The sequence below is a fragment of the Salvelinus fontinalis genome, chromosome 11 (assembly GCF_029448725.1).
Source record: "Salvelinus fontinalis isolate EN_2023a chromosome 11, ASM2944872v1, whole genome shotgun sequence".
Lineage (NCBI taxonomy): Eukaryota > Metazoa > Chordata > Actinopteri > Salmoniformes > Salmonidae > Salvelinus > Salvelinus fontinalis.
The window spans coordinates 43,025,449-43,042,387 of record NC_074675.1 but is presented as its reverse complement, the minus strand read 5'-3'; the positions used below and the strand labels follow the sequence as shown (position 1 = coordinate 43,042,387).

The 16,939-nt window shown below is 43.1% G+C and overlaps 1 protein-coding gene across 13 annotated transcripts in view; it reads left to right on the top strand.

Moving 5' to 3' along the window:
- Positions 1–16,939, top strand: part of LOC129865745 (peroxisome proliferator-activated receptor gamma coactivator 1-alpha-like) — a 480,196-nt gene that overhangs the window by 405,327 nt on the left and 57,930 nt on the right. For 6 of the 13 annotated variants that reach the window (XM_055938738.1, XM_055938735.1, XM_055938736.1 and 3 more), the window contains one exon: positions 15,265–15,444. In XM_055938738.1, the coding sequence (XP_055794713.1) occupies positions 15,265–15,444 (180 nt within the window). Of the gene's footprint in view, positions 1–9,786; positions 10,060–10,114; positions 10,532–15,264; positions 15,445–16,939 lie in introns of those variants that run through there. The other 7 variants (XM_055938745.1, XM_055938743.1, XM_055938747.1 and 4 more) reach the window with 5 other exon arrangements.

The following is a 16,939-nucleotide window of genomic DNA, read 5'->3' as shown; positions in this document are numbered from 1 at the left end:
TAATAGAAGAAGTTCAACAGTCGGATGGTAACAGAAGCTGTTCAACAGTCGGATGGCCTGGTAATAGAAGCTGTTTAACAGTCTGGTGGTAATAGAAGCTGTTCAACAGTCTGATGGTAATAGAAGCTGTTTAACAGTCTGGTGGTAATAGAAGCTGTTCAACAGTCTGATGGTAATAGAAGCCGTTCAACAGTCTGATGGTAATAGAAGCTGTTCAACAGTCGATGGTAATAGAAGCCGTTCAACAGTCTGATGGTAATAGAAGCCGTTCAACAGTCGGATGGTAACAGAAGCTGTTCAACAGTCTGATGGTAATAGAAGCTATTTAACAGTCTGATGGTCTGGTAATAGAAGCTGTTCAACAGTCTGGTGGTCTGGTAATAGAAGCTGTTCAACAGTCTGATGGTAATAGAAGCTGTTTAACAGTATGATGGTAATAGAAGCTGTTCAACAGTCTGATGGTAATAGAAGCTGTTCTACAGTATGTTGGTAATAGAAGCTGTTTAACAGTCTGATGGCCTGGTAATAGAAGCCGTTCAACAGTCTGATGGTAATAGAAGCCGTTCAACAGTCGGATGGTAACAGAAGCTGTTCAACAGTCTGATGGTAATAGAAGCTATTTAACAGTCTGATGGTCTGGTAATAGAAGCTGTTCAACAGTCTGGTGGTCTGGTAATAGAAGCTGTTCAACAGTCTGATGGTAATAGAAGCTGTTCAACAGTCTGATGGTAATAGAAGCTGTTCAACAGTCTGATGGTAATAGAAGCTGTTTAACAGTCTGATGGTAATAGAAGCTGTTCAACAGTCTGATGGTAATAGAAGCCGTTCAACAGTCGGATGGTAACAGAAGCTGTTCAACAGTCTGATGGTAATAGAAGCTATTTAACAGTCTGATGGTCTGGTAATAGAAGCTGTTCAACAGTCTGGTGGTCTGGTAATAGAAGCTGTTCAACAGTCTGATGGTAATAGAAGCTGTTCAACAGTCTGATGGTAATAGAAGCTGTTCAACAGTCTGATGGTAATAGAAGCTGTTTAACAGTCTGATGGTAATAGAAGCTGTTCAACAGTCTGATGGTAATAGAAGCTGTTCAACAGTCTGATGGTAATAGAAGCTGTTCAACAGTCTGATGGTAATAGAAGCTGTTCAACAGTCTGATGGTAATAGAAGCTGTTCAACAGTCTGATGGTAATAGAAGCTGTTCTACAGTCTGTTGGTAATAGAAGCTGTTTAACAGTCTGATGGCCTGGTAATAGAAGCTGTTCAACAGTCTGGTGGTCTGGTAATAGAAGCTGTTCAATAGTCTGATGGTAATAGAAGCTGTTCAACAGTCTGTTGGTAATAGAAGCTGTTCAACAGTCTGATGGTAATAGAATCTGTTCAACAGTCTGTTGGTAATAGAAGCTGTTCAACAGTCTGATGGTAATAGAAGCTGTTCAACAGTCTGATGGTAATAGAACCTGTTCAACAGTCTGTTGGTAATAGAAGCTGTTCAACAGTCTGTTGGTAATAGAAGCCGTTCAACAGTCTGATGGTAATAGAAGCCGTTCAACAGTCTGATGGTAATAGAAGCCGTTCAACAGTCTGATGGTAATAGAAGCTGTTCAACAGTCTGTTGGTAATAGAAGCTGTTCAACAGTCTGATGGTAATAGAAGCCGTTCAACAGTCTGATGGTAATAGAAGCCGTTCAACAGTCTGATGGTAATAGAAGCCGTTCAACAGTCTGATGGTAATAGAAGCCGTTCAACAGTCTGTTGGTAATAGAAGCTGTTTAACAGTCTTATTGTCTGGTAATAGAAGCTGTTCAACAGTCTGATGGTAATAGAAGCTGTTCAACAGTCTGTTGGTAATAGAAGCTGTTTAACATTCTGATGGTCTGGTAATAGAAGCTGTTCAACAGTCTGGTGGTCTGGTAATAGAAGCTGTTCAACAGTCTGATGGTAATAGAAGCTGTTCAACAGTCTGATGGTAATAGAAGCTGTTCAACAGTCTGTTGGTAATAGAAGCTGTTCAACAGTCTGATGGTAATAGAAGCTGTTCAACAGTCTGATGGCCTTGTAATAGAAGCCGTTCAACAGTCTGATGGTAATAGAGACTGTTCAACAGTCTGATGGTAATATAAGCTGTTCAACAGTCTGATGGCCTGGTAATAGAAGCCGTTCAACAGTCTGATGGTAATAGAAGCTTTTCAACAGTCTGATGGTAATAGAAGCTGTTCAACAGTCTGATGGTAATAGAAGCTGTTCAACAGTCTGATGGTAATAGAAGCTGTTCAACAGTCTGGTGGTAATAGAAGCTGTTCAACAGTCTGATGGTAATAGAAGCTGTTCAACAGTCTGATGGTAATAGAAGCTGTTCAACAGTCTGATGCTAATAGAAACTGTTCAACTATCTGATGGTAATAGAAGCTGTTCAACAGTCTGATGGTAATAGAAGCTGTTCAACAGTCTGGTGGTAATAGAAGCTGTTCAACAGTCTGATGGTAATAGAAGCTGTTCAACAGTCTGGTGGTAATAGAAGCTGTTCAACAGTCTGATGGTAATAGAAGCTGTTCAACAGTCTGATGGTAATAGAAGCTGTTCAACAGTCTGGTGGTAATAGAAGCTGTTCAACAGTCTGATGGTAATAGAAGCTGTTCAACAGTCTGATGGTAATAGAAGCTGTTTAACAGTCTGGTGGTAATAGAAGCTGTTCAACAGTCTGGTCGTCTGGTAATAGAAGCTGTTCAACAGTCTGATGGTAATAGAAGCTGTTCAACAGTCTGGTGGTAATAGAAGCTGTTCAACAGACTGATGGTAATAGAAGCTGTTCAACAGTCTGATGGTAATAGAAGCTGTTCAACAGTCTGATGGTAATAGAATCTGTTCAACAGTCTGGTGGTAATAGAAGCTGTTCAACAGTCTGATGCTAATAGAAGCTGTTTAACAGTCTGGTGGTAATAGAAGCTGTTCAACAGTCTGGTCGTCTGGTAATAGAAGCTGTTCAACAGTCTGATGGTAATAGAAGCTGTTCAACAGTCTGATGGCCTGGTAATAGAAGCCGTTCAACAGTCTGTTGGTAATAGAAGCTGTTCAACAGTCTGATGGTAATAGAAGCCGTTCATCAGTCTGGTGGTAATAGAAGCTGTTTAACAGTCTGATGGTAATAGAAGCTTTTCAACAGTCTGATGGTCTAGAAGCTGGGTGTGTGAGTCCTGTGCTGTAGCATAGTGGAGCCAAATAAACTCCAGCATCTGTCTAGACGTATACTCCGTTGAGTATACGTTGTCTCAATGTTTTAAATCTGCCACGCTCCGTTTAGTATACGTTGTCTCAATGTTTTAAATCTGCCACGCTCTGTTTAGTATACGTTGTCTCGATGCTTTATATATCAGATATGCTTCCAGAGCCACCTACTATCGTGTGTGTGTGTGTGTGTGTGTGTGTGTGTGTGTGTGTGTGTGTGTGTGTGTGTGTGTGTGTGCGTGCGTGCGTGCGTGCGTGCGTGCGTGCGTGCGTGCGTGCGTGCGTGCGTGCGTGCGTGCGTGCGTGCGTGCGTGCGTGCGTGCGTGCGTGCGTGCGTGCGTGCGTGCGTGCGTGCGTGCGTGCGTGCGTGCGTGCGTGCGTGCGTGCGTGCGTGCGTGCGTGCGTGCGTGCGTGCGTGCGTGCGTGCGTGCGTGCGTGCGTGCGTGCGTGCGTGCGTGCGTGCGTGCGTGCGTGCGTGCGTGCGTGCGTGCGTGCGTGCGTGCGTGCGTGCGTGCGTGCGTGCGTGCGTGCGTGCGTGCGTGCGTAGGGGGGGTTGTTCCATCTGGGCCCAGTGAGGTCACCGCACACCACCTGCTCAAATAAGGTTTCGTCGTGGCTCCTGGGTAGTGTCTGTGGGCACTGGGCATGCATGGTAAAGCAGATGTGTAGGTTTACTGGTAGAAAAGGCCCTCGGATAGCAATAACCAGACACATTGCCACCACCACCTACAAAGCAAGTCCCCAGCTCCAACATTGGAAGCCTTTTTACCGGTTTCTGTGCAATTTCATGTTTATTGAGACTTATGTGGCTTGCTAATTTAGGGAAACAATTGCTCCTTGCATGCTCAGGTGGAGTTAATAGGCCCTTGACAACAAACCTGAAGTGAGTCTGGTCTATTCCCTAGAGTTAAATGTTATTCCTTGTTGTGTTGAGTGTGTTGTATGGAATTATCTATGAATATTCTATGTACCGCTAAAGAGTACAGTGGCTTGTGAAAGTATTCATCCCCCTTGGCATTTTTTTATATTTTGTTGCCTACAACCTGGAATTAAAACAGATTTTGGGGGGGGGTTGTATCATTTGATTTACACAACATGCCTACCACTTTGAAGATGCTAAATATTTTTTATTGTGAAACAGACAAGAAATAATACCAAAAAAAGTCAATACTTTGTAGAGACACTTTTTGCAGCAATTACAGCTGCAAGTCTCTTGGGCATGTGTCTATAAGCTTGGTACATCTAGCCACTGGGATTTTTGCCCATTCTTCAAGGCAAAACTGCTCCAGCTGCTTGGATGGGTTCCGCTGGTGTACAGCAAAATTTAAGTCATACCACAGGTTTTCAATTAGATTGAGGTCTGGGCTTTGACTAGGCCATTCCAAGACATTTACATGTTTCCCCTTAAACCACTCGAGTGTTGCTTTAGCAGTATGCTTAGGGTCATTGTCCTGCTGGAAGGTGAACCTCCGTCCCAGTTTCAAATCTCTGGAAGACTGAAACAGGTTTCGCTCAAGAATTTCCCTGTATTTAGTGCCATCCATCATTCCTTCAATTCTGACTAGTTTCACAGTCCCTGATGATGAAAAACATCCCACAGCATGAGGCTGCCACCACCATTCTTCACTGTGGAGATGGTGTTCTCGGGGTGATGAGGTTTGCGCCAGACATAGCGTTTTCCTTGATGGCCAAAAAGCTCAATTTTAGTCTCATCTGACCAGAGTACCTTCTTCCATATGTTTGGGGAGTCTCCCACGTGCCTTTTGGTGAACACCAAACGTGTTTGCTTATTTGTTTCTTTAAGCAATGGCTTTTATCTGGCCACTTTTCCGTAAAGCCCAGCTCTGTGGAGTGTATAGCTTAAAGTGGTCCTATGGACATATTTTTCAATCTCCACTGTGGAGCTTTGCAGCTCCTTCAGGGTTATCTTTGGTCTCTTTGTTGCCTCTCTGATTAATGCCCTCCTTGCCTGGTCTGTGAGTTTTGGTGGGCGGCCCTCTCTTGGCAGGTTTGTTATGGTGCCATATTCTTTCAATTTTTTAATAACGGATTTAATGGTGCTCCATGGGATGTTCAAAGTTTCTGATATTTTTTTATAACCCAACCCTGATCTGTACTTCTCTACAACTTTGTCCCTGACCTGTTTGGAGAGCTCCTTGGTCTTCATATTGCCGCTTGCTTGGTGGTGCCCCTTGCTTAGTGGTGTTGCAGACTCTGGGGCCTTTCAGAACAGGTTTATATATACTGAGATCAGGTGACACTTAGATTGCACACAGGTGGGCTTTATTTAAATAATTATGTGACTTCTGAAGGTAATTGGTTGCACCAGATCTTATTTAGGGACTTCATGGCAAAAGGGCTGAATACATATGCACGCACCACTTTTCCGTTTAAAAATAATAATAATTTTTTCATTTCACTTCAACAAATTGGACTATTTTGTGTCTGTCCATTACATGAAATCCAAATAAAAATCTATTTAAATTACAGGTTGTAATGCAACAAAATAGGACAAATGCCAAGGGGGATGAATACTTTTGCAAGGCACTCTACATTGGTAACACTTTACATTAAGTTGCTCTTATACCTGAGTTGTAATGGCGCAATTATAGTAACAACAATGTATTCATTTGTTGTTACTTTGTAATTTAGTAATTGCTTTGTAATTTATGAGATGTATCCTAGGTGATGGATGATGTGTTAAACTTTTAGTTGTCAATTTAGTGTGAACTTTTGGACTACATTTTCTAAATTATTTTGATGAGAATTATATCCAATTTCATACCATATATGGTCTTACTATAAGTGTATTATCTGTGGAAATTAATAGGCTACCACAAACAATAGGTATTCGCACAATCCCACTGATGGGATTTGAAATGTACACACAGAGCTTGTGTTTTTAGTTGTCTATGCTGCTGTTTTGTACACATGCACTGTTGACACTGTACACACGGTTGGTACTCGTCACCTGCCATTCCATGTATTCTTGTACACTCAAAAAAAGATGCTGGGTTAAAAACAACTCAATTTGGATTTTTGGGTAACCCAGCGCTGGGTAAATAATGGGCAGAACCAATGTTATTATAGTTCTGTGATTTACATTTACATTACATTTAAGTCATTTAGCAGACGCTCTTATCCAGAGCGACTTACAAATTGGTGCATTCACCTTATGACATCCAGTGGAATTAATATTAGTTTTAATTTCTATTAGTTTAGATTTTTATTTGACATTTTGTTTTGGTTCATTTTCAGTCAGCGTTCCAATTCATCCCAAAGATGTTCGATTGGGTTGAGGTCAGGGCTCTGTGCAGGCTAGTCAAGTACTTCAACACCAATCTCAACAAACCGTGGAAGCACAGAATAGTCTACAATGTCATTGTATGCTGTAGCGTTAAGATTTCCCTTCATTGGAACTAAGAGGCCTAGCCCGAACCATAAAAAACAGCTCCAGACCATTATTACTCTTCCACCAAACTTTACAGTTGGCACTATGCATTGGGGCAGGTAGCGTTCTCCTGGCATCCTCCAAACCCAGATTTGTCCATCGGACTGCCAGATGGTAGAGCGTGATTCATAACTCCAGGGAACACGTTTCCATTGCTCCAGAGTCCAATGGCAGTGAGCTTTACACCACTGCAGCCAACACTTGGCATTGCGCATGGTGTTCTTAGGCTTGAAGCTCCCGACTAACAGTTATTGTGCTGACGTTGCTTCCAGAGGCAGTTTGAAACTCGGTAGTGAGTGTTACAAGTGAGGACAGACTATTTTTATGCGCTACGCTCTTCACCACTCGGCGGTCCCATTCTGTGAGCTTGTGTGTCCTACCACTTTGTGGCTGAGCCATTGTTGATCCTTGGCGTGACCACTTCACAATAACACACTTACAGTTGACCGGGAAAGCTCTAGCAGGGCAGACATTTTACGAACTGACTTGTTGGAAACCATCGGTGCCACGTTGAAAGTCACTGAGCTCTTCAGCAATGTCATTCTACTACCAAAGTTTGTCTATGGAGATTGCATGGCGGTGTCCTCGATTTTATACACCTGTCAGCGACGGGTGTGGCTGAAATAGCCGAATCCACTCTTTTGAAGGGGTGCTCACATACTTTTGTATATAGAGTGCATTTGGAAAATATTCAGACCCCTTGGCTTTTTCCATGTTTTGTTTTACGTTACAGCCTTATTCTAAATTTGATGAAATAATTTTTTTACTAATCGATCTACACACAATACAAAATAATGACAAAGCAAAAACTGTTTTTAGATATGTTTGCAAATGTATAAAATAAAAAAACTGAAATATCACATTTATATAAGTATTCAGACCCTTTACTCAGTACTTTGTTGAAGTACCTTTGGTAGAGATTACAGCCTTGAGTCTTCTTTGGAATGATGCTACAATCTTGGCATGCCTGTATTTGGGGAGTTTCACCCATTCTTCTCTGCAGATCATCTTAAACTCTGTCAGGTTGGATGGGGAGTGTCCCTGCACAGCTATTTTCAGGTCTGAGGTCTGAGGTCCTGAGCGCTCTGAAGCAGGTTTTCATCAAGAATCTCTCTGTACTTTGCTTCGTTCATCTTTCCCTCGATCCTGACTAGTCTCCCAGTCCCTGCCGCTGAAAAACATCCCCACCTCATGATGCTGCCACCACCATGCTTCACCGTAGGGATGGTGTCAGGTTTCCTCCATACGTGACGCTTGGTTTTCAGGCCAAAGAGTTCAATCTTGGTTTCATCAGACCAGATAATCTTGTTTCTCATTATCTGAGAGTCCTTTAGGTGCCTTTTATTGAGGAGTGGCTTCCATCTGGCCACTCTACCATAAAGTCCTGATTGGTGGAGTGCTGCAGAGATGGTTGTCCTTCTGGAAAGTTCTCCCATCTCCCCAGAGGAACTCTGGAGCTCTGTCAGAGTGGCCATTGCCCCTTTTCCCCCGATTGCTCATTTTGGCCAGGCGGGCAACTCTAAGAATGTCCAATCAGTTTAATTTACCACAGGTGGTCTCCAATCAAGTTGTAGAAACATCTCAAGGCTGATCAATGGAAACAGGATGCACCTGAGCTAAATTTAGAGTCTCATGTCAAAGGGTCTGAATACTTATGGAAATAAGGTATTTCTGTTTTTTGTTTTTTATAAATTTGCAAAAAATTCTAAAAAGCTGTTTTCACTTTGTCATTATGGGGTCTTGTGTGTAGATTGATGAGGGGAAGAACATAATTTAATACATTTTAGAATTAGATTGTAACGTAACCAAATGTGGAAAAGGGGAAGGGGTCTGAATACTTTCCGAATACGGACCCCTGCAGGACCTCCGGACACCAGTTTGAGAACCTCTGTCTTAAGGAACAAATACACTTCTGTAAGCCTCATAAGCGGTCATTTTTCAACCTTAACATGTGCTAAGAATACAACAGAACAGATTAACAGGAATGACATTTACTCTCACTGGTGGCCAAAAATAACTATATGAAAGCCATGGCTTCAGTCTTCTGATCTGACCAGCTGGGTCATATTTCAATAACCCAACCTCAACAACCCAACCTTGCTCTTTTTAAAGAAAACAACCCAACTAAGTGACCCAATGCCTGCAACCCAGCAGTTAAGTTTTCCAAACAACCCAGCATTTTTATTTATGTATGTAAATGTTCTTAAACAGATAGAAACCACAGGGGGGTTTACATTAGTCTCAAATAAACATGTATAAGATTACTGTCTTGAAATTACAGTTGGCTAAAATGTCTAAAACTGAATCATGTCCACACATGCACAATTTATGTTCTCTCTACTGGTATTAGGGAAGTAGACTGGAAATTCAAGAAATTCGTCTGACGTTAGTTTGTGGTTTTGGAGTAGTATGCAGGCACAAGGGCCGCGTGGAAATTACGCACACGCCTTGTGTCGCCCAGGGGATACTGAAACACTCCAGTGGGAAATGCAGTAGTCTTGGCTATAGATATCTATAACGTTACAGTGCATAGTTGGAACATTTGGGATATGTGGTTGAAGTCCGACAAATAGGCTGAACTTTAACCTGTTTGTTTGTAACCTTTTGTCTTGTTTGTCGCCTTCTATATTCACATGATCCGTTATTATTACTTAGAATCTCGCCGATGGGAACTCAGAACGCACACTTTTTTTGAATAGATGAGCATCGGTAATTGCTTACTATTTGTATAACATAACTAAACACCGTGCGTGATTTCATTGTAGCCTACACTGTTAAGCCTACCCCGTCATATTTAATATAGGGAATAGCCCAATAAGATTATGGCGCTGGTTCGTTTTAAACGTCGCTATTTTACCATGTTTGGAATCGCTATTTAGGACAGATTACCTGTAGACACGTTGAACAAGGGCGGCACAAATACTTCATTGATATCACCACTGTACATGTTGATGTCTTGAATATTCTGCATACCTGGTGGTCATTCGATTGTCAAGCAACAATTTACGTGGTTTGCGTTCGAAATGTATTTTATCTCGCTGTCTCGTTAGAATTGAGCGATTTTATAGTTGGGAAAAGATTTACTATGCGCGTGCCAGACCCCGCCTGCTTTACACTACGTCATGGGCGAGTAGTGGGCAGGGGTGAACTGAAGGGAGTCATTCCCCTGCTTACTTTTAATAGCTTTGTCATGTGATTGAAAGCAGTTGTAAGATAGGTGCCCTCGGTTTATTCTCAGTAAGGGGCAGTTGCCTGTACGAGATCGAGTGGAGCGCGAGTGGATTTCTTTTTGCCTGATTTCTTTTTTGTTTCTTTCGGACCGTCATTCAGTGCCTGGATGGCGTGGGACAGGTGTAACCAAGACTCGGTCTGGAGAGAATTAGAGGTGAGCAGTTCTAAAATATCCAACGTATTGTCAACTGTACCAGTCTGGACCGTTTTGGGGGAAATGGACTGCGCAGAACATCCAATACCGTGATTTCCGATTGCGAATACGGCTTTTCCTTTGCTGGTGTTGGCACGGGATGCGTAATATCGCAGTTATTGCGCTGAGGACACGATACGGGGGAAATACAAAGCGCAGGATTTTATGACAAGTGGAGGGGATAATCGCAGTTTTTACTTCATATTGTCGTGTTTAAATTGTTAGATCTAATAAAGGTTGTAGGCTACAGGAGCGGTGCGTATCTTGCAGCGCTGGAGTTTGCTGCTGGCTGCGTCTCCCTAGGATGTCGTGCAGTCGGAAAGAATGTTACATGCTTGTGGAATCTTTCCAGTCACGGACTGTATTCGCTCCTGCGCTGCTGTGTGAAGGGTTCGCTCTTGAAGTTAGAATTACAGAAATGTTTCTAAATCAGGTATCGTACAGTGCCATAAGCTACCTCTCGGACGATATGTGTCTTTTTATCTAGGCTTTGTCTGGATTTATCCGATTTTTTAAATTGGAAAGTGCAGAGATGATCACAGGCACCGAGGTTTGGTATTTTGGAGGAGCATCTTCTCTTGCATGGTATCGGGCGCGTCTTGACATATGTGGCGTCATCCCTTTGAATGAGTAAAGAATATCTGTATATCTGTAGCCTAGTTGCATGTGACCAACTGTCTTGTTTTACGTAGGCTATGGGAATGTTTCGTCCCGTTAATCAAAAGATTTGCGTAATTGCCATAGGGGATGTTTTCCCCATAGCAGATTTAGTAAGCTCTTGGTTTAAAACGCACAGGGGGGTAGATTGGCAATTCAATGGAATGATTTTTGAATAAAAGAACAGGAAATAATGTAAATAGTGATTTAGAGATCTGTTATTATCACTATGTTGTGTTATGCATGTCTATGTAGTTTGTTATAGGCATTGAGCCGTATAGTTGTCTGCAGATACCATCGACTTAAAGGCGTTAATGGGATCGAAGCTCATCTTCGATATGCGACTGCAGTTGGTTTATCAGCTTTTCTCCGTTTGTCTGTTATCGCCAATCAATATGAGGCAAGCTTGAATGGAAATAATTCCCTTGACAAATGCCTGGAAATGTCAGTTTAATAATCCACGACTTACTTACCAAGTATGCATGTATTTATTTGCTTTCCTTGACAGAGTTTGGCGTATGATTTTATGAAACTGTAGCACTCCTTTACACTTTACCTCAATTATTCATAAAGGTTGATTGATGCTCGGTCGACTGAGCCAGCTTGTCAAAGAAAAAAATAATCTATTTTCTTGTCTGTCTGGGCATTTTCGGGTAGATCAGCGTATTGATATCTGCTGCCAATCTATAGTGTTGCATCCCCTCATACAAATGTGCGTGTTTTTCAATAACCTGTCTTGCTTGTGACATGCATTAGTTATTCTTTCTTTTCTGAGTGCGTCAGTTCTTTCTGAGTTGAGCATAAATCATGCTATGAAATTCTCAAAGCCCCCCCGCTTTTCTTTTACAATCAGTGAATTGCACTACAAGTCCCCAGTCATATTCCTAATAATCTCACCATAGCAGGTGCTTTTATGTGTTCTGTGTGCGTAAATCACATTGCGCGCTTCCCCATCGCTCTGTCTGGCGGCGCTATTTCATTAACTCCCTTGGAAGTCGATGAGAAGATTGAAAGGAGATGTACCTTTTGAGGGATTTTCTTTTGATCAGATCCCCGTTTGATTCGCCCCCCCCCCCCCCCCCCCCCCCCCTTATCTTGATAAAGTGAGGCATTTTGCAGAGCTGGTATAGCGACTATGATGAATTTGCATCTTTAACCCAGCCTATGGGTGAAGGAGAGTTGTGGTATACATAAAGGTGAGCTATGACATCGCATGAGCGCAACCAGAGGCCTGATCAACTGTAGGACATGTCGGCCCGGGCGTTTTTCTTTTTGTGTAGCCTACTTCGCATAGTAGGCTATCTGTCACTCTGTTGCCCTGAACCCTGGGCTCTTCTCTGTCTCCAGACAGACTCTCTCACCGTCTCTGGCACCTTGGCCAACTAACTGCCTCCCGGGTATGCCCGAGGATATCACCATTAACTCTCCCTTAAATCTGATATGAATACATTGAATCCTGCCAACTCCCTATCCAACATGTATGACATGTGGGTTTCGAATTGACATTTACCACACTCGAAGCGCCTGTTTATCTATGCGTGACGAGGGCGTGAGTGAGCAGACGCTCGAGTAGGCTACGTTGGGATAAAAATACCTGCATTTGGCTCACTCGGAGCTGACTTCTCCTTGGTTGCCTGGGGGCTGTACGAAGTGACTGCCATGTTCCAGAACGGAATGCACGCATTCCGTGCAGTGATGGAGTAGGTAAACCTTGCTGCAAGCAAGCGCGGGCCTCTGAAGCAATTAACATTTGTAACGTCTTGGCACCTGAATAAGACATGTAAGTTAGCAAAGCGCCTTCCTGGAACTTGTTTACATTGAGCTTGCAACCGCAGGCGCAGTCAAACGTTGTGCCGTCATCTCCCTCCTCTCTCCACACCAAAGCGTGTTGACAGATGTCAAGGTGTCAATCAACTGTAGAAACAATAACAAAGCCTGTTTCAGTAAAAAGCAGAGTGATGGGCTGGAGAAATGTAACCACTCTCAAATTCATAGACAGAGCAAATGTATAGTTTTAACTATGTTTTACTTAGCATGTACTTTGTTTACAAAGATTGTAGTAAAACAATGTTATATGTTGTGTTATGATGGGGTATGACAGTTGAACTAAGCTCATGAGGCGTTTATAAGTTATATTCTTCAATAATTATTGGATACATATCCTTAATTTATGTGTCAAAAAATTGATGTAGCTTGCTGATTGCCCCTTTAAAGCCCCAGTGTCAAAAACGTGATTACCTGTGTTTTATATATATTTCCACACTATGCGGTTGGAATAATACTGTGAAATTGTGAAAATTATGATATTGCCCTTTTAACGAAAGAGCTGTTTCAAAAGACAGCCAGAAATTGGGGGGATGAAGTGTTGGCCTGCCTGTTGACATCACCAGACTGTTAATTGGTTATTAGACCAAAAAGAAAGAGCGTTCCAAACCTCTCTGCCAATAACAGCTAGTTTTCAGTTTTCCTCTCCCCACTCAGACCACTCCCAGATAGTCCTACCTAAATGGTTGCTTGAGAAATTGTCCTAGCTAAGAGGCAATTGTTGTTTCTTTTTGGCAATTTGATTGAAAACAATCACAGTAAGGTACTTAATTGTTACCCAGAAATGATTTGACATTGAGAAAAAAGAAATACTGCATTGGGCCTTTAAGGTCTGTGGATCTCCTCAATCGCAGTTCGATGAAGCCAATGATTTGTGTCTGAAGCTCAACGGGGCAGCTGTCGTAAAGACATAGGCCCCTACATAAAAGCGGACAGTGAATAATGAAATGTCAACAGGTAGCATTTAGCATCAGCGAGGCCCGGTTTGGATCACAGTGTGCTGTGTGGAAAACGACCCTTGCGTTGGAGTGAAATCTGTGCCATCGGCTACTGTTACCATTGTGTTGACGCACCCATGCGCCCTGGGCAACCAGTCAGGTGGCAAATCTAGCCACGCTGTCATTCAGATTGACCTATCAGTGATGTGAACAGAGAGCAATAGTAAGAATACCCATGCATTATCAGCCTTTATGAATGTCTGGCCTAGTTTGTTAGGCTTGCAGGCTTTCGTGGTCTACTAACCATGCAGTATGATAACTAGCCATGCAGTATGATAACTAACCATGAAGTATGACAACTAACAATGCAGTATGACAACTAACCATGCAGTATGACCCCTAACCATACAGTATGATAACTAACCATGCAGTATGACAACTAACCATGCAGTATGACAACTAACCATGCAGTATGCCAACTAACCATGCAGTATGACAACTAACCATGCAGTATGACGACTAAACCATGCAGTATAACAACTAACCATGCAGTATGACACCTAACCATGCAGTATGACAACTAACCATGCAGTATGACACCTAACCAAGCAGTTGGACACATAGCTATGCAGTTGGACACATAGCCATGCAGTATAACAACTAACCATGCAGTATGACACCTAACCATGCAGTATGATAACTAGCCATGCAGTATGACACCTAACCATGCAGTATGCAAACTAACCATGCAGTATGCCAACTAACCATGCAGTATGCCAACTAACCATGCAGTATGCCAACTAACCATGCAGTATGACGACTAAACCATGCAGTATAACAACTAACCATGCAGTATGACACCTAACCATGCAGTATGACAACTAACCATGCAGTATGACACCTAACCACGCAGTATGACAACTAACCATGCAGTATGATGACTAAACCATGCAGTATGCCAACTAACCATGTCGTATGATGACTAAACCATGCAGTATGACAACTAACCATGCAGTATGACACCTAACCATGCAGTATGACAACTAACCATGCAGTATGATGACTAAACCATGCAGTATGCCAACTAACCATGTCGTATGAACCCTAACCATGCAGTATGACAAATTAGAAGAGGTACGCCTATCAATAAAGACAACTTTTTATCATCAGAACTGTCACGGATCCCTCTGGAACATTCACTACGCACACCTGGCCCCTATTCCCACGGATTGTATTTGTATATATGTGCCCTTTGTTCACCATGGTGCGGTCGATTATTGTTCCCATGTCCGTTGGTGCGTGTGAGTACCTGTTCTGTGTGTTTTGGGCTTTCGTGCCCTTGCGGATTGGGCAGATGATTACGGGTCTCGTCCCGTGTGATAATCATTGTGCGCTAGTGTTATTTATTCGAGGTACTCCTCACTCTTTTGTTTTGGGATTCTACCTTGTGTTTGTTTGGTCTTCGTCCCCGTAATTTGGGCTTAATAAAAAAAACTATTTTGCATTCCTGTCTCCGATTCTCTTCATACCAACGTGACAAGAACCATCAAAGAAGCAATGAATGTTCTCAAGGTCTGGATGTAGTGTGCAGATATCGCATAATAACCATAAATACCTGTGGGGGTACTGTTACCTTGTGAAAAACTGGCTCTCATCATTTGCCTCAGTGTGTGTGTTTGTGTGTCTCTGCGCACCTTCGTGTGTGTTGATGGGGTTTTTGACACCTCCCATCTTCTTGTCTCCCCAGTGTGCTGCTTTGGTTGGTGAAGACCAGCCCCTCTGCCCGGACCTCCCCGAACTCGACCTCTCAGAGCTTGATGTCAGCGACCTGGATGCAGATAGCTTCCTGGGCGGGCTCAAGTGGTACAGTGACCAATCAGAGATCATTTCCAGTCAATATGGCAACGAGGCTTCTAACTTGTTTGAGGTAAGAGAGCACATCATACTGCATCTGGTTTTTCTTTCCCAAGCCTCTCTGGTCTCCTTTTTACCCCAGAGTCCGGCAGCCTAGCGGTTAAGAGCATTGGGCCAGTAATCGAAAGGTCGCTGGTTAGAATCCCCTAGTCGACAAGGTGAAAGATCTGTCGATGTGCCCTTGAGCAAGGCACTTAGCCCTAATTGCTCCGGTAAGTCTCTCTGGATAAGAGCGTCTGCTAAATGACTCAAATGTCAAATTGTAACATGATTTATGATATGGTCATGAACTATTTACAGATTTAATGGTAGCCTGGACTCATGTCCGATACATTTTCTTTTCTATTTATGAAGTGTAGGCCAGGTAAATGAACTCTCCAGAGGTCACCAGCTTGAGCTCAAGTCAGCGATTAAAAACAAACGCGTGTCACACAGACTCGACTCTGTACGCTGAGGTCGCCATCTGTTGAAAGCCTTCCAGGTACTTGATAAAAGCCTCCGGCCTAGTAGTAGTATGTAGTATTACGGACTTTATTGAGTTAGTTTACAAACAGGGACTTTATATCCCCCTGAAAAGTACAAAGTCAAGATAACGGGGGGGCCCAGCGATAAGCCCAGAGACCTTTGTCCTGGCTTTTGGCTTCTCTCTGACAGTACCTTATTAATCCCCCAAGTCCTTCATTCCAGTCCAGCCACAGCTCTACTCTGCTGCAGAGAGGTAACAACTTCCACTAGCACTCTTAAACCCGGGCGCTTGGCCGTCGGCCATATTGCATAATCCCCCCCCCCCCCCCCCCCCCCCCCCTTCCACAGGGTTTGGGAGTAAAACTTTCAACATTCAACCCGCTGCACTCTCTCACATTCAGGGGAAAGTCCACTGAAAGTAGCACGCTGGCGGGGCAATAAAGCCATGAGCTACGAGAGCCGGTTCATTACTGGTTTATCAGTGGGGAGATAGGCAAGGAAGACAGAGATTGGTGCTGGCTTGGCTGGAGAGAGGAGAATGCTAGGGGGATACCGCTGTGTGTCTGTGGCTTGTCATGTTTTGGGGCGGACATGTGTGTGTCTCAATGGTCCAATAGGGGAGAAGTTGATAGCAGACCGAATTCTTTACTCACACACACTCACATATACACAAACACACACCTCCCTGTGGTCCTTCAACCTTATACCAGGGGGGGCCCTAGACAGTGCCCTGTGCTCGGGGGTCCGTGGCCGATGAGTGGCTCAGGGGATGGATAAAAATGGCTGTCAAATCAAATCAAATGGTATTTATCACATGCGTTGAATACAACAGGTGTAGTAGACCTTACAGTGAAATGCTTACTTACGAGCCCCTAACCAACAATGCAGTTTAAAAAAAATATGGATAAGAATAAGAGATAAAAGTAACAAGTAATTAAAGAGGAGCAGTAAAAATAACAATATATACAGGGGGGTGCCGGTACAGAGTCAATGTGCGGGGGCACTGGTTAGTTGAGGTAGTATGTACATGTAGGTAGAGTTAA